The sequence below is a fragment of the Heterodontus francisci genome, chromosome 1, assembly GCF_036365525.1.
Source record: "Heterodontus francisci isolate sHetFra1 chromosome 1, sHetFra1.hap1, whole genome shotgun sequence".
Taxonomy (NCBI): Eukaryota; Metazoa; Chordata; class Chondrichthyes; order Heterodontiformes; family Heterodontidae; genus Heterodontus; species Heterodontus francisci.
In genome coordinates, this window is record NC_090371.1 from 266,896,986 (window position 1) to 266,923,627 (window position 26,642).

The 26,642-nt window shown below is 44.2% G+C and overlaps 1 protein-coding gene across 1 annotated transcript in view; it reads left to right on the top strand.

The window, feature by feature from the left end:
* LOC137376194 (janus kinase and microtubule-interacting protein 1-like) overlaps nucleotides 1-26,642 on the top strand; it is a 398,950-nt gene that overhangs the window by 236,192 nt on the left and 136,116 nt on the right. Inside the window, exons 4-8 of the mRNA XM_068044290.1 lie at nucleotides 10,327-10,536; nucleotides 19,395-19,514; nucleotides 19,826-19,972; nucleotides 21,175-21,315; nucleotides 23,165-23,224. Of these exons, the coding sequence (XP_067900391.1) occupies nucleotides 10,327-10,536; nucleotides 19,395-19,514; nucleotides 19,826-19,972; nucleotides 21,175-21,315; nucleotides 23,165-23,224 (678 nt within the window). The remainder of the gene's footprint in view (nucleotides 1-10,326; nucleotides 10,537-19,394; nucleotides 19,515-19,825; nucleotides 19,973-21,174; nucleotides 21,316-23,164; nucleotides 23,225-26,642) is intronic.

The following is a 26,642-nucleotide window of genomic DNA, read 5'->3' on the forward strand; positions in this document are numbered from 1 at the left end:
AGTTGGTGGCTTGTGCTAACCCTGCCAGATGTACATGGGAAATACTTGGGCAGTTTGAAGAAAATATCCAACCATTTATTTAGAGATACAGGACTGAAACAGGCCCTTCTGCCCACTGAGTCTGTACCGACCATCAACCACCCATTTATACTAATCCTACATTAATCCCATATTCCTACACCATCCCCACCTTTCCTCAATCCCCCTACCATCTACCTATACTAGGGGCAATTTACAATGGCCAATTTACCTATCTACCTGCAAGTCTTTGGCTGTGGGAGGAAACTGGAGCACCCGGCGAAAAACCATGCGGTCACAGGGAGAACTTGCAAACTCCGCACAGGCAGTACCCAGAATTGAACCCGGGTCTCTGGAGCTGTGAGGCTGCAGTGCTAACCACTGCATCACTGCGCCGCCCTCTGCGTGCTGTTCTGTGAAATTACAGTGGACGTCTCCTGGGGGCAGAAAGACTTCAGCAACAAGTATGTGTGTGTATATATAATAGCGTTAATGAGGAAATCAGGATACTTAACTCTCATGAGGCTTCTTGTCCCTCATAATGTAGTTGAGATGGCTAAAAAAAGACTTGCATTCATATAGCACCTTTTACAACCATCGGATGTTTCAAAACACTACTGCAAATGCAGTACTTTTTTATTGAAGTGTAATCACTGTTGTAATGTAGGAAACATGGCAGCCAATTTGCACGCAGCAAACTCCCACAAATAGCAAGGTGATGATGACCAGTTAATCTGTTTCTACGATGTTGATTGAGGGATAAATATTGGCCAGGACACCGGGGATAACTCCCCACTCTTCTTTGAAGTAATGCCATGGGATTTTTACATTCACCCGAGAGGGCAGATGGGGCCTTGGTTTAACGTCTTATACAAGAAACAGCACTCCCTCAGTACTACATTGGAGTGTCAGCCTTGATTTCTGTGCTCATGTCTTGGAGTGGGACTTGAACCCAGAACCTTCTGATTCCGAGGCAAGAGTGCTGCCAACTGAGATCCAGCTGACACCTAAATAAATTTGAATCACTCCACACTTGGTGGTCCTGCCTTCACTTGCCTAAGCCTAAGCTTTGGAATTCCCTCCCTAAAACTTTCTGCCTCTCTACGTCCCTTTCCTCCTTTGAGATGCACCTTAAAACCTGCCTCTTTGGTCATCTTCCCTTCTGCGGCTTAGTGTCAAATTTTTTATTTATAATGCTCCTGTAAAGTGCATTTGGGCCTTATGTTAAAGGCGCTATGTAAATACAAGCTGATGTTGTAAATGCTCAGACTGGAGGGTGAAAGCTAGGAGATATCGGCAGCTCATTTTAAGAGACTGACTGGTGAATCGAATCATCCCCAGCTTAAATCTTAACATTATGTTAACCTGTACATTGGGTGCTTTTCTAGTTAGCTTACCAGAATCGTTACTCAGTTAACAGAATTAAACCATCCTCTGGAATCAATTGTAGTTTGTCAGTGGTTACACAGCCAGGTGATCCAAGTCTGCTTAGTCCCTAATGAGCAACACTGCCAAGAATCACTTTAGCATGAATCAGACCTTCCCAGCTTTCGGATGGTTCCATTCTAGCAGCATTCATTATTAGTTCGATGTACTGTGTCTAAGTGGTGAAGAATGGTATCTTTCCTGACAGATTTGGAATATGTACTGGATGAGTGGATGGTGAGAACAAAGTAAGGAAACAAAGTAAAAGGTTAGAGTGACTTATTCTTGAGAAGTTAAGCAAATTGCACTCAGGCCCCCAGTTTTAACTCTAGGTAGAAGCAAAATACTGCGGATGCTGGAAATCTGAAACAAAAACAAGAAATGCTGGATTCACTCAGCAGGTCTGGCAGCATCTGTGGAAAGAGAAGCAGAGTTAACGTTTCGGGTCAGTGACCCTTCTTCGGAACTGCCGTTCCGAAGAAGGGTCACTGACCCGAAACGTTAACTCTGCTTCTCTTTCCACAGATGCTGCCAGACCTGCTGAGTGAATCCAGCATTTCTTGTCTTTGTTAACTCTAGGTAGGTTTTGGATGTGTGGTTAGTGAGGTCATTTGAAACCCACCCACCTGTTCGGCATGGATCTGCACTGCACCCCTTCCAAAGCCAATATATCTTTCCTGAGGATAGGTGCCTGAACTAGAACAGTACTGCAGATGGGGTCTCACCAAGGCCACGTACAAACGAAACATCACATCCTCACTTTTGAATTACAAACCTCTCAAGATAAAGGTTAATGTTTTCTTAGCATTTTTGATTACTTTTTAATTCGTGATTTGTCTCTAAGGAAAAAGCCATCAATATCTTTCCATACACTAACAAAATATCATGGAGGGTCGTTCTGCCTTTCTCTTTGAGAAACACATTTTTTATTTATCTTGTATTGGGCAGTCACTAAGATCATGATCAATTTTGCAGAAAAAAGGTTTAGTCTATTGATCTCTGCAGGCCTGAATGAATGCAAATAAAGGAATGTTTCAGAATAAAATTGTATCGTGGCTTTATCATTCCATTGAATAATATGCTCCACTCAAATTTAAAAAGCATGTGCACATTTTAAGCATGAATAAAATCAATTATCATAAGGTATTCTTTGCATGTTTCAAAGCTAAATAATGAAATATCAAGTTCAAGCATCCAGCCTTGGAAGTACCAAGATGGTGGCTTCGATGAGGGCCTAGTAACTCGTGAGGTGTTTTATTTTCTTCATTTACTGATGACAAAAATGTTGTTTAGTGTTATCCCCATGCAGGATCACTCATTTTAGCATTTGCTATCCAACTGTAGCCCTTGCAGGTTTTTACCGTTAGCAGGATATGGTGCAGTCTTCATGTCCCGAAGCTATAACAGAAATCTCTCACTGCCCGAGACATTTTCACAATAATGTGCACACACTTCACTCTGGGTTCAGGCTCTGAATATTCTGGGTATGTGATTGCACTTCTGTTGTTAATGGCTGCAGTCTGGTAAGGAATTGCACTTCCAGCCTCTTTCTAGTTTCTTGTCTGTTTCTCACTCTTGGTCTTCTCACTCAATGATTCTGATTCCCACTGTTTGAGGATGAGTTGTTAAATTTATGAATATAAAATACAAAGCTATGAGCAATTAATAGAAACAGGTAAAAGAGACCATCCTAACTACTGATAAAATGATGCCCAAAAATCCCACTATTTAGACAACACTCTGTAAGACCGGAATACAAAGCCAATTCAATAAATGCAGTTACAAAGCTGATGTACTTTACTGATGGCTGTTTCCTCTCTGACCATTTAAACTTTCTAAACTTTATACACAGCCTTCATTGAATGTATCTGCCTCTTCCAGTTGCCTGGAGTACTAATTCACTCGAGGGATGAATGTAGCGAGCAATCTAATCAAATTTTCCAACATGGGCAATTTAGATTTTCAATAAACACCTAAATCATTGGATTCCTTTGGATCTGGAAACTGGATCATGCTGGAGTAAACCAGAGCTCCTAGCAGCTCCCACAGACCTGGGCTGATTGTCCTGCACAGATTGCAAACTGAGAGACTGTGGGGGGAATTTTATCCTCTCCCCTGCGGTGGGTTTGGATATGGGGGTAGAACATAAAATTGGGTGGGATGGTGGTGGGGGTTGCTTCCGCTACCACCCTGCCTCTGCTAACATTTAGTCTACTGCCAATTGAAGCCCTTACTGGGCAGTTAATCCCCAATTAAGGGCCCAATTCCACTGCCACCGCAGTTAGCCATACTTGGGAAATACAACATGAAAAGCTGTGTGGGCTGCTTCTTGGCTTGGGGGGTGTTTGTGGGGGGTCCCTCATGAAAAGGACTTTGTGTCTGAGTGAGGGACCCGGAAGCAGGAAGGTGGGGGGGCCCACTGAAAGCCACCCACCTGCCCTTGATAGCTCCCCTACACCCCCGCGAAACCCCTCCTGCCCTGACCTACCTGTGGCCTGGGTCCAGGGCTGCTCCTGGGCCACCAATAGGTGCTCCTCTGGCAGTTGCCACTGCCTGTGCTTGGTCGGCAGCTCTCCAAGGGTGGGACTTCTGGCGACGGGGTCCTTGATCGTCTGGAAGGCCTGCCGATGTCCACTTAAGTGCCTGATTGGCACTAGATTCGGCGGGCCTTCCGGAGAAGAGACAACACGGGGATCTCAGCGGCACTTTTTCTGGATGTCGAGACCCTCGTCGCCAGCATAAAATCCCGGCCTGTGTTACAGAATCAGGCTACTCTAAGTCAGGATAAAACTCTAGCACACTCTGGCCCCGTAAAAAGATGAACGGCACAGAGGGGGACGGCCGTTGACAAACAGATGCACTTGGCGATGCGCAGGTGACGGGGAGTGTGGGCAATTACTGATTGAGCAGTGTAGGAGGCTGTCAAGGATGTCATAGCAAGATAAGGATAGGCACACCGAAAGACATGAATAAACACCATAAACGTATTTTCCCTTCTCCCTAAAGGGAAAGCCAAGTCTGATTTGCTGAATTGCCCATTTGACTGAGGTTAACATGGAAAGCCCTGTACAGTAAAATATTGAGTTCAGACCTAGTTCCCATCTCAACAGATGTTGCACTTACTGATTGAAGGGAAGAATCAAAAAGAAGTTTGGGAGAGCTGTTATTTTCCAGTACCGTCATTGACAAAGCTGTTCCCAATCATCAAGTAGTCAAACACATCGAGTGAGTTTAAATCCTATATACTATCCCAAGTGTTGAGTGTTTGGATTATTTGCTGATGCTACTGTATAAAGTCAGCCTTTATGCTGGGGCAAAGTGAAATGTCGCTGTTAGTAGGTTAGGGCTTTAATAACCTGTTTGAATTGTATTGATTTAAAAGTGTGTGTATTAGTGGTTGACAATTAGGGGTAGAATTTTCCTTCCAGGGACTGGAAACAAAGGTTGGGTCTGTTTAAGGGTCCTGAAACAGTCACTCATTGTGATTTTCCCCAAAGTGGCCAGTTAGTGGCCAGAGGACGGGTTCGGCGTCCAATTAAGGGCGGCAGGCAGGCTGTCGAAGCTAGAGGGCCAATCAGAGGCTTTCCAGCTTGAAAGCAGCAGCAGGCTGTAATGAGAAGCTTTTTATGTTGTCTGATGCAACATAAATCAGATGCGAAGAGTCCAGGTTGTTGAAGATCTCAAACAGGTTTATTAACAGCTAACAAGTATATACAGTGCAGCGCTATCTATTTACAGGACTTGCCTCTAGGTGTTTCAGTTACAGAGTGACTCTGGCTTGTAGTCACATGACTACATCCTGCACATAGCTCATTAGAATGCTAGGATCTTAAAGGGCCATCACTCTTAAAGGCAATCACGCAACACAGGCTGCAATAGAGGGTAGGTAAGGGAGAGGGTGCCCTCTATCCAACTTTTTTAAACTTTAACTAAAAAATGGATCTTGCAGCCTGGCCACCACTGTGGGGGAGGAGCCCCTCTACTGGGCGGCCTGTGGCTGCCGCAGTACCCAGGCAAGCAAGGAGGGCCTCTAGGCCTGTCTGGAGTGCTGGCTCTTCCCCTCCAGCCCCCTGTGCACCGCCTGCCTCCACCTGGTCTGCTGCTGGAAGGCTGCCTCCAGGCAGTTAAACTGGCCCCTGCCACCTGTGGGGACCTGGAGGCTGACTGGAGATTCTCAGTCGGTTTCCTTCAGTTGGCGCCGATACGTTCTTAACAAGCCCCATCGGCTACCTGTCACATGCAGGCGGGTAGTCCTGCCGCCCTCCCCCCCCCGCCCCCATCCCACCTCTGTAAAAATAGCTCGTGGGCCAGATGGAGCTGGGAACCAGCATGCAGGCTGGCGGGCCTGTTTTCAGTGCCCGTCCACCTCTGATCCCCGCCCGGCACGGGCTGAAGATCCAACCCCGAGGAGTCACTTGTATTTTAGTAAACGCCATATCAAGTCAATTTACCAACCATAGAAAAAGAGTTCCAGCAACAGCAATTATCTGTTTGTTTGTTTTAAATCAAATAATAAACATGGCACCTGATTGTCTTGCTAGTTTGGAAATCCTCACTGCAGTCATACCAGCCTAAGGCATGTTGTTTGAAATGAAAGAATTGCAAGACAGTTATAGAGTCATTTACGGCACAGAAGGAGGCCATTCGGCCCATTGAGTCCATGCCGGCTCTCCACAGAGGTATCCAGTCAGTCCCACTCCTCCGCTTGGTACCCCTATCTCTGCAAGTTTATTTCCTTCAAGTGGCCATCCAATTTCCTTTTGAAGTCATTGGGGAGAATTTTATCCTGGAGATGCTTTTCCCACCTCCAAACCCGCAACGGAGGAGAGCATAAAAAATTCCCCCCATTGATTGTCTCTGCTTCCACTACCCTGTGGGCAGCGAATTCCAGGACATTACCATCAGCTGCAATAAAAAAAACTGGAGACAATTTTCCTTCATGGGTGCCTATTGTGTACTCGGCACATGCAGCATACTTGAGGTAGAATGTGCGTATCACAGCAGAGGAGCATGTCTTTCCCGACCTGGATCATTTGCGTGGCCTGGCTGCACTACTGATGCAGGCTCACCACCCACCCCCCCACCCTCCCCCCCCCCCCCCCCACATCCCCTACCAAGACCTTGCATTGCCTAGGCCTGAAAATCAGGGAGGAAATAAGAGCTTGAAAGACCTGCAGCTGCAGAGAAAATAACTCTGCCTTCAGCTGCCTGGGCTTAAGGTCTGGGATTCCCTGTGTAAAACTGCCCCTCCTTTAAGTCGCCCCTTTAAAATCTGCCTCTTTGACTTGTACTAATATCTCCTTGTGGCTTGGTGTCAACTTTTGTTTTATAATGTTCCTCTGAAGCACAGAGGGATGTTTTACTACGTTAAAGGTGCTTTACAAATGCAACTTGATGTTGGTCTTTCTTGGTCTTTGACCTGACTAACCATAGGGTCCTGGGGCAGGCCTGTGTGCTGGGTTTCTTAATGTGCCTATATGCTGTAGCACTGAACAGATGGATGAACAGCAAACTGATGTGGGAGGCGGGAAATGTCCCATTCTTTTACATGGTAAATTTGGCTCAGTGATCTACTTTGGGGGAGCCAGAGGAAATAAAGGGAGCTATATCTGATTTAATGGGGGGAAAATGTATTCCCACCCAAAAAATACGTGCACAACAGGTGCCAGGAACACTTCCTGCACACGAATGAATAGGCCCAAGGCATACTTAGTATTGGATTTCGGACATCAGTATCAGCTCAACAGACACCTAATGGGCATCTCCAAGAAACTCGCTGGAAAAGAGGCATTGAAGCTCAGGCTCCTGCATTGCTGGCAGCAGCCCTCAGTAATGCCTTTAGGCTGGATTTTCTCTATGAGGGAGGGAAACAGAAGCCATTCCCAAACCTACCCCCAAGGGAAACAGTCACTCACTGGGAATTTCATGGAGGTACCCCCTTATTTATCATGGAGACAGGTTCCCTGTGCAATTAAGGGCAGCAGGCGGGCTCTAGAAGCTGGTGGCCCAATCAGAGGGCTTCCAGCTTAAGAGGAGCAGCAGGCTGCAGGAGAGGGTAAGTAACTGAGAGGGTACTTCAACATGGAGGCACCCTCTCACCAACTTTTTTAAACTTTAAATAAAATAACAGATACAGTAGCCAGGCCACTGCTGTGGTGGGGTGGGGTGGGGGGAATCGCTGCACAGGGTGGCCTTTGGCTGCACCAGCACCCAGGCAGGTGCCCACCTCCATGCAGTTAAACTGGCTCCTTTTCGGGTTGGGTTGGAAAATCCCAGTAGGCCTCCCTTAAGTGTGGTTAACAAGACTCTTAATGAGCCTAATTGACTAGCTGCCTCTGATGGGTTGGGGGCGGGGGTGTGTGGATAGCCCTGTCAGCCCCAAACCCGCCAAAATGGTGCTCCCAAGGCAGGGCCTGAAAATTCAGCCCAGAGAGGACACTTCAACATGGTGGTGCCCACTCCAACTTTTTTAAAGCTTTAATTTTAAAATGGATCTTGCAGCCAGGCCACTACTGTGGGGGAAGGGGATCCCCTTTATGGGGCTGCTCTCGCACCCAGGCAGGCAAGGAGGGCCTCTAGTCTGCCTGGAGTGCTGACCACCCCTCCCCCCCACTGGCCTGCCACAAGATGCCCACTTCCAGGCACCTGAACTGGATCCCACAGGTCTGGGAAACTGGAGGCTGATGGGAAAATTCCTTTAATTGGACAAGGCTCTTGATGAGCTGTGATGGCTACCCACTGCAGGGGGCGGGGAGCCCTGCCAATTCCAATCATGCCTCTGCTAAGATGGCTGGTGCTGGTATTTTTGGGCTCTGTCCACCTCCATTCCTGCCCCCAACATGGCCCGTAAATCTAGCCCTTTAAAAGTGAGAGGGGTGCAAACGGAAGGGAGGGTAGCAGTGACCGAGATCGGGAAGGATGACAATTTGGATGTTTGGATTTGTGATTGGGTGCGGTGGTTGAGGTCATGAGGCAGGGGGTGCTGAGGTTGCGATGGGAAGGAGAGCGTGTGGTGGCCAGGAATAGCCCGTGTGGTTTGAATATCAAGTCCCTTTAAGGACCTCCTGTTTTGGCCACATGTCGATCTGGTTTTCCTGAATGCATCTCATAGAGGGGGTTCCTTAAACACACATTGGAATCCTTATCCGTATAAACAAAGAGCCTAGCAAATGTTTCAGGTGAAGACCCTGGAAGCGTTCTGTTGTGCCAAAATCAATATGGCGGGTTGCTCAGCATATTGGAGACATAAATATCCATTTAGCGCCTGAAAAATAAACTAGAATTCCAAGGCTGCCATTTTTTTCCAGTCCTGGGGATTGCTACTTTCCTAAGTGCAGTGAATTAGAAAATCTGCCTTAAGTCATGGAGTAGAACATGATGGTGAGTTCCCAATCCCAACTTTGCCACTATGGGTAGTTGCTGAGCAGGGACACAATTCTTCTTCAGAGGGAGGCAGGGAAAATCAGAGGCCCAGTTACCACAGGCTTCTCTTACATGGTTTATTGTGGCCACCTTAGGATGTTGATAGTGGGGTCAGGGAGCACATTGTTACGGACAGATCGGAAGTGGTGTGGGCAACTTCCACTTTTCACCTCTCAAATGATCACAGATAATGTTTTAAGAAGTGTTTTAGTCCCTGAGTGTTTTAAAGGTCAAATAAATAGACAAATGACAGGTTTCCTCATAGGTTAAAAAAAAATATTTATTTTGACACAATAACTGAAAAATATTCATGACTTCACCCACTCACACATTCATACCCATACACACACAAGAAAAGATAGGGAGTAGAGCGTATCATACACTTACAGTCAAATTGTTGTCAAAGAGTTTGTTGTTTTAAAAGCTTTTCGGGAGGAAATCTTTCGGCAGTGCAGCCCTGAATGTTCATTGTCTTGAAAAGGATGAAGTGTCACAGGCTCTTTGTGGTTAAGCTTCAATCTGAAGTCAATGGGAAATCCTGGTTTATTTTTGTAGGTGGAGAGTTCCAAAGTCACCTTGCAATTTCTCTGCTGCAGTCGTTAAAAGGTGTTGTCAGCAGGGCCCCTGCTTAGTTGGGACTGTCTCACAGCTGTTCTGACTAGAAAAGACCTTCTGTGCCTGTTCACTGGCTGTTCTCCCCCTCTCTCTCCATTTTAAGGTAGAAACTTATCAGGTTGGGGTGTTGGTCAGGTGATTAAGGGCTCTCTCCCCTAGGATAATTCATATATTATTCCAGGATATGGGAACCATTGTTACATGATAACGTCTGAATGTGGTCCATTTTGATAAATGGGTCCTATTTCACACCTGTTATTTTGGCCTTGGCTTCAGAGTCAGACTGTCTGTAAAAGTCTTTTATAGCTCCATTGCTACAGATAGGTGTTGTTAGCATGGAATAGGCTGTTTTTCCATTTCAATGTGTTTTCCCCAAAGCTAATTCAGATGTGGATAATAGGTTTCGACTTCAACGGACAAACATGTTTATTGACAGTACAGGGGGGGGTCACCTGACCTCTACTCCATTTTGTCTGTGGCATAAATGTGTGCATTTTTTGTAGTTCAGTTCAACAGTTGATTTTCATTTCATAATTCATCCAATTCATTTCATATTTCATCACTGTTCCCTCCGTGAGCGTAACAGCTACAGCTTGCCATCTAGATCAAGGAACAAATGTGATGCAACAATACAGCAGAGAGAAATGGACGTGGAAAAATAAATTGCTGACAAAGAATTTTTACAAATTTCTGTGGAAAATCAATGGAACAACCTAATAAAGTCAAATTATAATTATTTTTTATTTTTCAATTGCGGAGGATGGTGAGATTCCCATTTTTTTTTGTCTTGGAATGTCGGTGATGATGCCTTGAAAACCTTACAGTGATTTATTGTGTTTTTTTTAGATGGATGAGATAAAGAGCAAAGACAGAGTCATTCTTGCCTTGGAGAAGGACCTTGGTGTTCAAGCAGGCCATACTCAGAAGCTAATTCTTCAGAAGGAAGCCCTCGATGAGCAACTGGTGCAGGTGAAAGAAGCTGAGCGCTACCACAGCAGCCCCAAACGGGAATTTCCGAGTGGTGGTGGGGACACTTCAGACCCAATAGGGAACCATGTAAGGATATTTCAATGGAATAGTCTTTCAGCTGCCGATTTACAGATGAATTTGCCTGTTGTTAATTACACTATGTGATCGAGGAATAATAATCATTGTACAGGTCCTTTTAGAGGATGGTTAGTTCCCTGGTATGTTTCTTTCAGCCACTTTGTCAATTAATGATAGTGTGCTATTAGTATTGTGATTAATCTCTGTCTATAATCTCAGAGCTTTCCTCGGTCATTCAATCCTTTTGTGTTGGGTAAAGAGGAATAATGGGATGTGGATTTTGTTTGAGTTGATGTCCAGATTTATTTCCGTTTCAGTCTAATTAATCTTTGCTTCAGCATCTCTCATTCCAAGGTTTTTGTTCCTCATCCCCCCACCTCCCCAACCAGGTGACCAATAGATCTGGCTGTCACACTGTTTGCAAATATTCACCATGATTAATGATCAGTTAATGAAAGGTCGAGATGGCTCACTGTGAGGTAGTGAGGAAGCAAAGCTATTTTGAAAACTTGAGCTCTTTCAAAACCAATATTGTGACAATCCATATAACATTCTAAATGAAATAAAAACAGAACATGCTGGAAACACTCAGTAGGTTTGGCGAGAGAGAAATTAAACATTTCAGGTCTGTGACTTTTGATCAGAACACAGACCTGAAACGTTAACTCTGTTTCTCTCTCCACAGATGCTGCCAGACCTGCTGAGTGTTTCCAGCATTTTCTGTTTTTATTTCAGATTTCCATCATCCACAGTATTTTACTTTGGTGTTAGCATCCTAAATGTTTGCCATCTGTTCAGGCTCTTGTGTTTAAGTTATAAGGAGTCAAAATGGGGGGGATGTGGCGGGGGGAGGGGGTGAAATTGCTGCTGCAGCAAGTATCTGGCTCCAGATACCTAACATACTTTGAAAGTTGTACGTAGTGAATATAATAGTAATATCCAGTGGTGAATATTAACTTTTAATTATTTCTTTATGTGTTTTTATAATTACCAAAGGTGCCACATGTGGTGCTAATATAATTCTCAAAATGATAATGTATTTATAATTTTTGTTTTCAACAAATAACAAGGTTTTGCATTCGTTTCAAATGTGTTGTATTATTTACAGATTAAACCATTAAAGGAGCAGTATTCCTTAAAGGGGAACTTTAGTGTCAGGGTAAGTACAAGAAATGATGTGTACTTACCTTTACATTAGTCCTTTACTAACTGGGGTTAAGAGCCTGAATGACGTACTTATTCCTACATCGATCATTTAATGTAGGGTTAAGTGCAAGATGTGTGCTTACCTTGGATTGCTTACAATTGGGATAAGTGCAATGATCTGCAATTACACCAACAGTGTGTATACCAATGCATTTTGTTTTCCAGTACATTCACAATTGCAGCACTGCGCTGCAGAGCCCTAAGTATAACTACTTTAGTAGAATGGCTGCGTTGTGACATTGTTACAAAGAACTGTGTTTGTTCTCACAGTTTCCCCACATGACCATTTACTGACCTTAGTTGTCTCATTGTGAGTGTGTTAAAGTTAGGCTGAGCTCTCTCCATAGAGAGTCTTTTGCCTGGGTCTCCTGAACCTTCACTAACATATATGTATGGCAAAAGATGTGGAAAAGGTTGTCTGCTGTCCTTTCAGTGGAAACTCAGAGAGGGAAAAAAATACAAGAGCCATTGAAAAATATGTGCATCGTGTCAAGCACTGTAGCATTCCTCCTACCCAGCCTGCATATGGTTTATAATCAGTGTAATAAAGTTACTATACATCTGTCATTTGAAGTGGTTTCGAATAATAGCAGATATTAAAATTGTTACCCAAAATATAAAAGAAATCAAATGCTTGTTCAATAAAGAATATGCAATTAACTCTTTTGGGTTTTTAATGCCATAATCTGCTATATAGACGTAATAGTTTGCACAAAATGAACTTAAGGTGCTTCTGTATTCTGGTGTCCACAGGCCCCAATAATATTGCCTCCTTGTACAAATGGCTCACAATGATATAAAAAGAGGCAAATTATTGACTCTCTGGCAATGCCCAAGACCTGTCTTTTTATAGGACTTGAGTGCAGCCATTGGAGGCATGAAAAACTCGATCCTGTTTCTGTTTACCTTCCAACAGGGATTAGTACTATGGTCTTTGGCTACTCTCCTTGGAGCCTTAGCACCAATGGTGGTTGCCATCCAAGAACATGTTTTTTTCCCCCTGTATATATTTTAATGGCTATCTTAACTCCATTTACCTGTTGTGATACCGTATTCCTTAATGTCCTTAGCTACAAAGATCTATCGATCTAGGTTTTAAACTTTTCAATTGACCTAGCCTTAACATCGTTTGAGGGAGAGAATTTCAGATTTCCATGAAACTTATCCTCAAGAGGCAGCATTGTAATATGTTGTCATGATGGTAGCTTACATTTCTAGCACCTTAACTCATCTCAATTACTTTCTTAAATTTTAAAATCTCAGCTGCCCCAATGATTGAGTGGGTAAAAGGACTACCCAGTGTAGCAATAAACCATATGTAGCAGTAGGTCCCATTGAGCCCCAATCTGTGTAGACCTTACTGGGCAATGGAACACTTTACATATCGGCATTGTATCAGAATTGAGGATTCCCAGGTAAGGTAAATTATATTGGATTCATGAATCCCATTGCCTTAACAGATTTCCTTAGCATATCTTCTGAAAGACCCTTCTTACTGAAGCACTAATCCATTTCTCACATTAGCCATTGTGTTAGCTTCTCTGAGTAAGATTATGTATAAGGGGAAGTTTTATGCTGAGTCCAACAAGGAACTGGACTACCAAGGTTGGGGAGTGGGGGGCAAAACTTGTTTTTGGCCCGTTTCCAACACTAAATGGATGCAAGAAACAATCACTGTGCCCAAAGAGGTTAGCTCGAAGGTTTGATTGAAATTAGGCCTTGGGCCTCATCTAAATAATTGGCATGGGCAGCCAGCACCAGTCGGCCATCCAGAGACGGCTTACCCACATCGACAGTGCCGGTTTGGACTAGCTGCTTCGTCAGCAATGGCCTTTGGGTAAATCTAGTGGAGGAGAAGGGGAACAGAAGGGGTGATGATTGTAGTCTGGCAGCAGTTCTCAGGATTGCTACACGACCAGGGGGAGCACGCCTCCTCCTCGCACCACATGAAGATTATTTTTCTAAAAGAATGTTATGTATTTGGTGGCGGTAACTTGATAGGCCTCATCTGTTCTTGGTAAAGCTGAGTGGAGCAGGCCTGGTGAATGATCTGCACAGGGCAGCCCAATTTCAGGAAGGGGTCCTTAAGCAGGCATTTAACATCTCAATAGCATTGGCAAGGGACCTATTGCCTATTTAAATTGGCTGCTAGAGATGCCTGAAAAATCACCCAGCTCAGTATGGAATGGATGTCTTTCAGCTGTTCTTGGGATACAGACATTGCACCACAAAGTTGGTCCATTTTTGTTCCCTGAGTTCGTGTGGAAAACTGGCACAACAAGGACTAAATTCTTCCCCTTCTCCACTCCTCAGAGACTGCAGGTAGAGGAAGCTTTTATCCCATCAATTTAGGCAGTATTTAAACCCAGGTTCCTAAGCTGAAAGGTCAGTGCAGTGTAAACCACTGCACCCTCCCTCACTTATTAAAAAAGTTAAGTTACAGCCCTTTTGCTGTAACCATGATAACATTTAGGTGGAAGATAAAACCTGGCAGGAGAGCATAGAATAATAGAATATTTACAGCACAGAAGGAGGCTATTTGGCCCATCATGCTAGCTCTCTGGAAGAGCAACTCACCTGGGCCCACTCCCCCTCCTTTTCCCCATAGCCCTGTAAATTTTTTCATTTCAGATAATTATTCAATTCTCTTTTGAAGGCCTCGATTGAATCTGCCTCCACCACACTCTCAGGCAGAGCATTCCTCATGTCGCCATTGCTCCTTTTGCCAGTCACCTTAAATCGGTGTCCTCTGGTTCTCGATCCTTCTGCCAATGGGAACAGTTTCTCCCTATCTACTCTGTCCAGACCCTTCATGATTTTGAACACCTCTATCAAATCTCCTCTTCTCCAAGAAGAACAGCCTCAGCTTCTCCAATCTATCCATGTAACTGAAGTCCCTCATCCCTGGAACCATTCTTGTGAATATTTTCTGCACCCTCTCTAATGCCTTCAGATCCTTCCTGAAGTGTGGTGCCCAGAACTGAACACAATACTCCACTTGAGGCTATTGTTTCATCATTTTGCTTTTGTACTCGATGTCCCTATTTATAAAGCCTTGGATCCCGTATGTTTTATTAATTGCTTTCTCAATTGCTTTCTCAACCTCCCCTGCCACCTTCAATGATTTGTGCAGATATACTCCCAGGTCTCTCTGTTCCTGCACTCCCTTTAGAATTGCACTCTTTATTTTATTTTACCACTCCTCATTCTTCCTACCAAAATGAATCGCTTCACACTTCTCTGCATTAAATTTCATCTGTCACTTGTCTGCCCATTCCACCAGCCTTTGTAAGTCCTCTTGACATCTATCACTAGCCTCCTCACAGTTCACAATACTTACAAGTTGTGTGTCATCTGTGAATTTTGAAATTGTACTCTGGACACCAAGGTCGAGGACATGAATGTAGAAAAGCACTGACCCCGAGGGAATCCCACTTTATGGGCTGAATTTTATTTGGGCGCGGCACCCTTTAAACTCGACGGGGTGCCCACATTCAGCGGCCACTGCAGAGCCCCCGCGATATTTTGCACAAGGGCTCATTAGCATCACTGCGCCGAGCTGCCCCCCCAATATTATATAGGGAGAGGCGGGACATTCGGCACAGTGAAAGACCTTTTGATAGCTATGCAGCAGGTGCTGGGACCCTATTTAAAGCGCTCCAGCAGCTGCTTCCTGACAGCTGTCAAAGAAATACTTACCTGACGGCTGGAGAGTGGGGCTGCTGTCAATCTGGCAGCAAAGCAGAAAGTGCTGGAGTCACTCAGCAAGAGAGGCAGCATCTGTGGAGAGAGAAGCAGAGTTAACTTTCAGGTCTGTCACCAAGTTCACAGATCTGAAGGTTAACTCTGCTTTTCTCTCCATAGATGCTGCCTGACCTGTTGACTTTCCCCAGCACTTTCTGCTTTGCTGCCACATACTTACCCTGCTGTGTCCCTGTGTCCTGTGAAGGTGCGATCCTTTTCTTCCATTCAAGTATTGCGTTGCTTGTTATAGGTGTGCCGCACCTGGGTGACTAATCATCAATTTTGTACATTCCAGGACATGAGACCTAAATGTACCATAAAATGCAAATATACAACAGAAATAAAACCATAATTGAAGAATATTTACATACTCTGGGCTTCGAATCATCTGACTGTGAAAAGCCACAGACTAATATGCATTTGGAATCTGTATTCATTTCTCTGCCAACTGTTATGTGAAACTACATGTAACTGCAATTAAATGATCTTTGTTAAAAAAAACAGGAAAATATGTTCATATTCTAGCTACATTGCCAACTAGAAATATTACACCAATAAATATGATCAACTGCTGCAGAAGCAAAGTGTTCGTGAACATGTGTCGATGTATAATAGTTGAAAAACCATGACAACAGCACAGATTTCCTCACTAGTCCTGCATTGGCTTTCAAACATGTGCAAGACAAACCTTGCAGCCAGAAGTTAGAGCAGTTACATGGTGCAGTCACCTTTGCATTTAAAGGACTACACCAAAAGCCGAGGATGGCAGAGGGGTACTCTAGGGTGGCCACACAGTGCAGTGAAGCCTCCCTGCTCACTCTCCTCCAGGCTGTGCGGACAAAGCAGGAGGTCCTTTTCACCTGTGATAGTAAGAAGAGGTCCTCCCGCCTGAACAAGGCAGTCTGGCTGGAGAGGGCAGAGGAGGTGAGTAGTCGTGTGGCCATCTGGCATCATAGGGTCCAATGCTGGAAGGGAATGACCGAGCACCCCCCCGCCACACCCCCAGCCAGCCAGGGCCCTCTAGGCCTTGTGCACACAGGATACGAGCACCAAAGTCATCCACAACCAAAGGGCAATCAGATCAGCAGCCTTCCTCCAGTCAGGATGCTAGCGCAGAGGTTGCACTGAGAAGGGGCACTCACAAGCGTTTACAGAGAACACACTAACACAAATGGGAATGCATGGGTGTCACAGCAATGTAAATAATTGTTGCACTAAATCTTATTCACCAACATGTGTGTCCTGGTTTCCGGTGTGCATGATGTGTGCCAGCATGTAGTGCCAATGTCGCATCCCTTGCTCTGTTCGCCCTCCAGGAACGCTAATGTATGCAATCGACTCATTGCCATGCCACCATAGCTCATGAGCCTCTCAAAGGATGCAGTGACATGGTAATTGGCTCAATCAGCTGCTGGTTCTAATGGTTTACACCAACACTCAGCAGATGTGGACTGTTTCACAGCAGATGAGCGAGGCAGATGTGTGGCTTCCATAGCTCATGTCGGCTGATATGGAGCAGAGAGCCTTTGCTTGCTCAGGTACTGCCATTCATCCCTAGATCCCTGCTAGCCCTGCATGCAGAGCCTGGGTGGCATCTGCCTTCCCATGTACCTTCCTGTTATAGGTCCTCATTGGCCTCATAGACTAAGTATGAATGCATTTGGCATCTCTCCTCATAATTCCAGGCGTGCCCCCTATTGGGTGCGTATTTGTGCAGACCACCATGAGCAGGAAAGAAAGGTCATGCCATTTTTGGCCCATTGTGCAGGATCTTATCTATCCAGGCATCGGGAGTGCATTTAGAACATGCAGATCGCCTGCTCAATGGCAAATCTTTCAGCTCAGTGGATGGCATTTTTTCTCTCCTCTGCAGCAGTGGTGGGGTCTCTCACTGGTGTCGGGAGCTATGTCTGCAAGGGATAGCCTTTGTCTTCAAGAAGACACCCCTCCATCTGAGCCAGTTCAGTGAACAGCGGTGGCAGCTGGGACTGGTGCAGGACTCAGGTGTCATGGCAACTGCATGAAAAGCAGTGACAGATTTGCATGAAGCATCTCCGGTGATGAAATACCAGCTGCACCTAGATTGAGAGGATTCCTTTAATTGCTATGTCTGCAGGTGGTAGCCTGGCGGGAGACCTGATAGCCACATGGGTGCAGTCTATGGACCCTGAGGACTATGTTCTCCGGCAATGGTGCCGAGACCAATGGCCCTCTGGGCCTGGATGTGAGGGTCATCCTGAAGCGGATATACTCACTGGCCCTCTGGTGCAGGGCAACAGTGTCCTCCCTCATGCAGTGGTGCACTGCTGACTGTGTGACCCCACAATGATCTCTGGTGGGCCTCTGCAATGATGCATAGGCATCAAGCTTAAGAGCTGCTGCCACTATGAGGACCACAGGCATAGGATGTCGACTGAAGCCCATGTGCTGCAAGTCATTATTGAGCAGGGCACAGAGACGTGTCACCACCCTCTCTCTATCTGCGCAATCTCCTCTGACACTGGTGCTCTGGCATCTGATGGCATGTCATGTGGGGCCTGTAGATGCACGAGAATCATAATGGCGGGCTCCACTTGGGGGCTGGAGCTCACACCTGGGAGCCTCTACGTGGACCACACCTGCCTGTTGATCTTTCCTCCGGTGCATACGGATCCTCAGAAGAAGTCGATCACATGCTGTAGGATGAGCCAGACCCATTTCCATGTGATAAATGAAGTTGTATCCTTCATTAATGCAAAGGTTCCTAACAGGGCAGGGATTGTTGTTGACGGGTACATCAGATGCTAACATGGATCAACCATGTGGCATGCCATGGCATTGCCCATTTTAGCTGACACTGAGAGGCACGGCATGACCACATCAAGATCATACCAGCTGCATCGACTGCCCCCACCACCCTTATAACCTTAATGCTCCTACCCTCTCTGGCACCATCCCCATACACTGGGTGACTAGAGTGCCGTTTCTCCTGCACAAGCACAAACAAACGCAGAGCGTACACTATTTACGGAAGGAGGGTACACAGTATCTTCCTTCCAGTTTGCAGAGTGAGACCCCTGAGTATCCCCCCCTCCCTTCCAGGATGCAGAGTGAGACCCCTGTAAACCTCCCCCCCCCACCCCCGCCAACCCTTTAAGAATGCTGAGTAGGACCCCTGTAAAAGGAACTTACCTTCTGTCATGAAACCTTCTGCCTCCGATGACATGCCGGCTTTTCTAATCGTGAATGGGACAGCGCGTGACAGCTGCCTGTTCAAAGTAAAATCCAGAAGTGTGCATGGAGAGGCGGCGGGCTGCACAATCTGCAGAGCTAAGTACCATTTAACACATTCTAGTTGGGGTGGCGCTGCCGTGAGGCTGGGGGGCTGCACCAAGGTCCCCCCACTGCTGGTAATTTGTGGTAGGCTCTTCTCGACGTTGCGGGTCGAGGCGGATCTCTCCCCCCAGAATTTTACCAGCCCCCACGCTGCGACCTGCAGCATCGAGGGGCCAGTAAAATTCAGCCCTATATCTTCCTCCAGTCTGAGAAACAACTGTTCACTACTGCGCGCTGTTTCATGCAGAAATGCTACGAGATGTAAGCCCATTTCAGCTGAATGGTAATGACCAAATGAAGCAAAGTAACTTGCACATGAGGTATGATTGATATTAAAGCTTAGGTGGCAAGAGTCTTTATTTGTGTGACAAATTCCCATCAAACGTAATCCATGCAAAATTAGAGTGGCTTGCCATTTATTATTTTGGTTTGTGTGTGTCAGTGGGAATAGGCACTGATGTAATTCCATTTCGTCTGAGCTACATTTTTATACCAAAATCTTTGAATATCTTCTGTGGTATTTACATACAGCAGATGCTGATATGTGTTTTTTCTTAATAACAAAAATATAATTTACTTTCTCAATATAAATTCCCCATTAGGAACCACAGCTGGATGAAAGGGATGTGCGGCGGTTCCAGTTGAAGATTGCTGAACTAAATGCTGTAATTCGAAAGCTGGAAGACCGAAACACTCTGCTAGCAGATGAAAGGAATGAACTGGTAAATGCAATAACTTGCACCTCATCCACTTTAGTAAATGAATAAGCGCTGCAAGTGATTGTTGCTGTGCCAAGTGTATCAATTATTTTCTTCTACCAGGGGAAAAAGAATAAGAAAATCTTCCACTTCAAGGCAGAAAGTGAAAAATCTGAAGCAAATAGCCCTAAAGAATTTATCTCCTATGTGACTAATTTATGCAAAACTAATGATTGCACAGAAAAAGTTAGCTGCGTTAATTCCAGTGAACTTACTGCACTGTAGAAAGCTTTTTTCTGAAACTTACCAGAGGTGACTTTGAATTATTTTCGCAGTTGAAACGTGTTCGTGAGACAGAGAGTCAGTTGAAACCACTCGTAGAAAAGAACAAACGCCTGACTAAAAAGAATGAGGACGTCATGCAGTCCATACAGAGGATGGAAGATAAGTTAAAAAAACTGACCAGAGAACATGCAGAAATGGTACAATATGCAATATGAATTTTTATGTATATTATCACTGAGAGCACAATTTAACCTGCGCAGCAAATATTATTGACATTGACCCATAATTTTCTGTCAAAGTAACAGCAAGGCTATTGACAGTTGCTGTTAGTTTTCCGTAAATGCTACAACAACATCAGGCAAGGGACAGATGCACAGTTAAATGCAGAAATCCAAAGGTTGCTGTCCGAGTTGCACCATTCCACCGCCAGCTTTGTGAAACTGGCATCATGTTGTCTGCCTCACTATTGAAATGTATTCGACGGGGTGAGGTTGCTGTATTTTGTGTAGTAGCTATGCACTAACCTTGCCGCAAAGATGTCTTTGTCTTCTCCATTTCAGTCTCAGTACCCTTTTAAGAATGTGATAATTACTGCCAGTCAAACTCTCCAGTTGAAAATTAACTGTTACAAGTGTGGAGTCTCATTCCTTCAGGTTTTAATTGTTATAGATTTAATAAAAGTAAAATTTAAAACATAAATAAATCTAAATTTTCTTTTTTCTCCCTCTCTCTCTTTCAATCCAATCTATTTTTTTCCTCTCTTTACTCTCTTTCTGTGCCTGATTTGAAATTGAATTCAACCACTCTAACTTACACTTCTCATACCTTGAGCTGTTAATTTCACGATCCTTTAATCTGATTGGTCTAGTAGGGGAGGGCTTTGTACAGACCTGTGATGCAATGGAAGGAATGGTATGAGGTCTGGGTCAGAGTCTCTGGTGCTTCACTGAGTAAGTGCAAGGGAGATGGAATAAGGCATCTCATTTGTCAGTTTACAGATGATGTTTACCTTGATAAGACTGCACTTAGACTAGAAAAACATCACACATGGAGTCCGGTGAATCAACATTTTGGGTCCTCAGAATCTGTAGGCAAAGTCTTATTTTATTGAAGAAGTTTATTCTAAATTTCCCTTTATTGCCAAACATCCTACCCACCAGTTTTAGAGCATTAAGCAAAGTAACCAGGAGCATGTGAAATACACTAGGACAAGTGCTGGCCTCTCTCTTTGTAACAGCTAACATCACGGGGAATTTAGTGGACTGCACTTAATGCTACCATTAATGATTTGCTTACTTTTACAAATATGAGAAACTGAAACAGTTTAATTTTCTGACTTTAGACATTTGGATAGTTTAAAGTACTGGTATGTTAAATGCATGCTCTGTTTCCTTGTCAGAAGGAAAAGTTATCTTCACAAGGACAGTTGAGACGCCATACTTCACTGAATGATCTGAACCAAACGCAAGATGAGCAAGAAATAGAGTTCTTGAGACTCCAGGTTGTTGAGCAACAGCACATTATAGATGATTTAACAATGGTGAGACATTGTGTTATTGCTCTCGTTCGTACAGTATGAATTTCAATTGCTGATGGTCTACTAGCTGCATTAGTATTGTCAATCAATCAATAGATCACTACATTTCTCAATAGAAATTCTTCCTCCAATTCTATTAAAAAGATTGATGGCAAACTTTGGTGCCTACCAAAGCTGTGAGTGTGATTGCTTAATTTAAGGGTGCAGTACACTGTCACTTTTGCATTAATGTAAAATGGTTTTGGATAAGCATCAATACGGAAGCACTAGGATAAATTAGCAGGCTATCAAGTGCATTAAAGTCGTGAGGTACGGACCCGATTCTGGGAGCAATCTCATCAGTTCGATGTTTGTACTGAGTGCAATATAGTTTCAGCCTGAAAAGCAAATTCATTCCAAATCTTTTGTCAATAAATCTGTTTTGATGTGTAAAAAATTAGCTTATATTTTGCTACAAGCTGAAATACATGGAAATAAATCATGTCCATGAATTGCAGGAAAGATGAAGATCAATCACTAAAATGTAGATCTATAATTTGGAAATTATTAAATGAATTGCAAATGATTTTAAGTTCTGTTAAGAATCTGCAATACAACTATGACTTTATTCAAATGGAGAATATAGGGTGGTTTGGCATCTTTCGTTGATAAATATCACCATTTGAGGTCTTCTGGGGCAGGGGATCTGGCATGGGACCAGTGACTGGATAATTTAACAGAACACCAAGCAGATTATAAAATGAAATAAAACAGAAAATGCTGGAAATACTCAGCAGGTCAGGCAGCATTTGTGGAGAGAGAAACAGAGTTAATGGCCAGAATTTTACGCCACCCCAGTGAGCCGGATGGTGGCGGGGGTGGTGGCGTAAAATGGAGCGGGAGGCTCCAGGAGGCCTTCCTGACCCGCTCCCGCGTCCGCCCCATTTTACGTAGGTTGGGAGGGGCGAGAAACGGGCTGTCCACCCCAGGCCAATCAAGGCCCTTAAGTTGCCACTTAAGGGCCCTCACCTGCTTCCATGCAGATTTTACGCATGGGAAGCAGACGTCTTGGAGCCGGGAAAGGCCGCCTGGTAAACGCTGGTGGCCTCTCAGTGCCCCCATGGTTGGCCCCAGCTTCCTCAACCACCCCCAGGACCCAAGATGCCGCCCCTTCCCCCCAAATGACCACCCTTGCCTCGCCGGGGCCTGACCGATTACCCCCAGCGAGGCAACCCAAACTTACCTACACTCCTGGCTCCATATCCTCGGCTGGGCTGCAGTCCCAGCATTGACCATCGCTCCTAGTGGCGCTGCTGGGACTAACAGCTGCTGGCCCAATGGTTGGCCAGCAGCTCAATGAGGCAGGAGTTTCTCCCTCAAGCAGATGGAAGTCCAGCCTCGGAACAATCAAAGCCTGGGGACCCGTAAAATGTGAGAAGGATCCCCAGGCTAGGTGGAAGCAGGTTCGCCACCGACTTTTATGTCGCTGACCAGCTCCCCTCCGTCCGACGTAAAATGCAGCACAATATTTCAGGTCGATCACCTTCAGTCAGGAATATAAAATGGAATATTTCTGGTCCCTGTGTAAATAGAACCTCCAGATTGGAATAGAGTAAAACATCAGCACTTAAAGGTAATTAAATAAGAGCAAAATATTTTTTTAAGCCTGTTCTAAGATGTTATAGAGCAAAAGAAGTGCCTTACAAACGAGCATCTGTTTTTATTAATGTCTTATTGTTGGAATGGGCTGAAATTAATCTAACTGATGGATTACTATTGATCCTGGATGTTTGCCATAGTATTTTCAGTTTATTGAGTCGATCATTCATTTAAAAGTTGTATTTTATATCTCAACATTTCTTGCTCCCTGTAGGAGCGGGAGAGATTTTTACGCTCAAAAAAACAGAAAAGAAGAAGCACAAAACCTCACAAGGTAAAGTGACAAATGTGCGGCAATCCTAGAGTTACAACTTTTGGGAAAATGCAGTGCCTGTTATTTATTCCTCGAGTGATGAGTGAAAGGAATAGCTGATTGATCTGACAGGAACTATTCACTTAGGTTTAAAATCGTTTCAAAATTTCTGTCCCGAATAACGTACAAAATGTAGAGATAAGACTTTCAGACTATGGACCTCAAGGAGATTGGTAAAATAAGAATGGTGGAATGTTTAACGTATTGTAATCTAATGAAAATTATATTTGGAGATGAAGAAATAACAGATGATCCATATCTAGTTGTAAATAAAAATCTACCTTTGCATTGAAGAAACTGACTCTTTTCACATCATTGTTCACTCCTATTGGTGTCAGTGGAATACATACTGAAAAGGTTTGAAATGCCTGTCAACTATATTTGAAGTATCTCGTTACAGATCCCTGGAACTTTATTATAATTTATTGCTGGTGAGATGTGAGGGTGGTAAAACTAATGCTCAGAGTTAGGAATGATTGGGCTGGAGTTTGATATTGGCATGGGTTTCTATTTCTTGAATTGGGATTGTGTGTTATTACCGTGTGTTGCAGGAAATGCTTAATGTATGTTGAGGTTCATGGACAATGGTGAAAACGCAAGCTTATGTTTGACTGAAAATATGCAGGGCCAATGTTTTGCAGTGCCTGAATAAGTCAAGTTCTGTTTTTGTTTTGCATTCTGGATTGGTGGTTTAGGGAATGGATTTCCACTACAGCATCCATTTTATAATTGGGCCTGTAGGCTTATGGTGCCTCAGTTGGGCTGGATTTTCCTCTGCAATGCTGTGTGCTTCTCGGGGTTTCTAGGTAGATAGGGGAACAGAAAATGTGCCGGGGAGCCATTCTGCAAGTTCCCTGATCTCTATGTCTGGAATTTTACACTGGAAGTGACAGCAGTGTTAAATATGTTGCATATAGATTTTACATTGAACAGTGGCCATCATTTCGAAAGAGGTGGAGGGGATTTTAAATTTAAAAGATTGTCTTGACTAAGATGGTCGAGTGCCTATTGATTATCGATCAATGTTTGAGATTCGGCAAGAAAAAATGTGTAATTATTATTTTGCTTCAGCTGAGGAAAGTGCTGGAGCAATTTTTTTCCCCAGACATGCTCCTAAGCTGGTGACTGAAGCTACTGCTGGGAACCCACCCCCAGCATTCAAATTAGCCTGATCCTGGATAGTCCGCCAGGGTTAGAGCAAGGGTTCACATGGATGGGTGGAGATCATGCCCCAGAGGACATCCGCAGAGGAAATTCTAGGCCAATCAAATTCCACTTTTATTCCATAGAATTTTCTGGTATTGTAGGACTGTCGGGGAGAAGAGGATTGTCTTCTGGGATTCTATTTTTCCATGGAAAGCCTTAATCTATATCCTTGGAAAATATGTTCCCCTATAAAGAATGGCTATAATTTCATGTTTATCCCAAACAGTTGTAGTCAGCGCCGTGATGTGCTCCTCACACACGATGAGATACAGCGGTAAAGAGCCCCTCCCAAATCCCACTGGGTCTGCAAAATTGCATGCTGCAGTAGCATTGACACTGATATAGGCAAGCATTTCTAATAATTATATGATCCTACGCCTGGGATTTGGGATGGGGGGTCATGGCAATGCCAGATCAATGGGCAGAAGACCCAGCCCATACTGCTGGATCTTGAGAGCTCCCATCGTACCTTACAGCAGTGGCTTGCAGCATAGCATAAACACTTTGAACACATTGTTAAGAGCCAAGGAGACAACTCTTGAAATATAATGGCAGTTCCACAGGCTGAAAAACATGATGCTTCAGAAGCCTGTGATAACTAATGCTAATTTTATATTTAAGAGAAATATGCAAAAAGTATCTAGGACATTACTTTTGTATGCATGTATATGTATATATGTGTGTATATGTATATGTGTGTGTGCATTGTTACGATCAGGTGAGGAGGGTCACAAGGCATCTCTCTTTTCCTTCTCCTTGTTTGACCACAACAGGGTTTATTCCTTTTAAAATAGTGGATGTGCTTGTCACTTCAGTGAATGTTTTACCTTTTTCCTTTGTTGTGATCATAAAAGAACCAATCGGACAGGTTTTCTTGAGTTTGAACAAGAAAGAGGTTTGTTTATTGAACTTAAAAACACTAAACCCAATCTAGATAAAATAATAAAACTACACTACACTTTCACCCACACATGTACATGAGAATCACACACACAAATAGAGGACAGAGTGATAAGAAACAGTCTGGTTCGGATTAGAGTCCTGAACAAGTAAAAATAATATACAGTCTGTGGGGTCTGGTAACTCCGTTGCCTTGTGGCTAAAGTTGTGATCTTGAAGACTCTGGATGGTAGAAATGCACCTTGCAGCTGGTTTAGGTTTTTCTTGGAGACAGAGTTGTCGGTGGCTTTCTTCCCTGGGGTCTCTGCCTATAGCAATGGTAGACTTGGATGTTCCACAGTCACAGACAGGTTTCAAACTTGCAATGTTATCTGGAGACAGAGAGACACACAGCCCCACTGGGATCTTGTCTGGTTAGCATTCAAAGTTCGTCTGCTTCAAGATCTCAGGAGCTTGTCCTTTTGCAAAAGAATGCTAGTTTTTCCACAGATGGGGAGGCAGTCACATGATTTTCCAGTGTCATCATTTGCAGTTTAATTATATTAAAGTCTAGGTATTTTCAATCTCTCTCTCAATTCTCATTGTTTCAATGTTCACCTCCTGAAGGTATGACTCCACTGTTCATGTTCCAAGATAGGTTTGAATGTTTTGCCATTAGAAGTGAAGCTGTTAGCTGTTTCCAAATTCATGAGACATTGTCCTGGATGCAACCTCGTTAGACATGCGTCTCCAATTCGATGTCCTGAAATATGAGGTATTTCAATGCAAATTGTGGTGTGCCATCTTGGTTGCCAGCTTTTAAAAAGTTAACTGTCGGATCCCAGCTCCTTTTTAAAAGTTTAATGTAGGTTTCCAACCAATGAATTAAAAATCCTCATTTGGTATAGCATGTTTTCTTGACAACATTCATTCTATGATGATAACATTCAAATAAATAGTTACAACACAGAAGGTGGCTATTTGGCCCATCAAGTCCTTGCCAGCTGTCTGCAAGAGCAACTTAGCAAGTCAGACTCCCCTACTATTCCCAGTAGCCCTGCAATCTTTTCCCCTTCAGGTGTTCATTGGATTCCTTTTTAAAAGCCACAATTGGATCTGTCCCCACCACGTTCTCAGGCAGTGCGTTCCAGATCATAACAGCTCACTGCAAAAAAAAAGCTTTTGCCCATGTAGCTTTTAGTTCTTTTGCCATTCACCTTAAATTGGTGTCCTTTGGTTCTCGACCCTTCCACCATTGTGAACTGTTTCTCTCTAGCTACTCTGTCTAGACCCC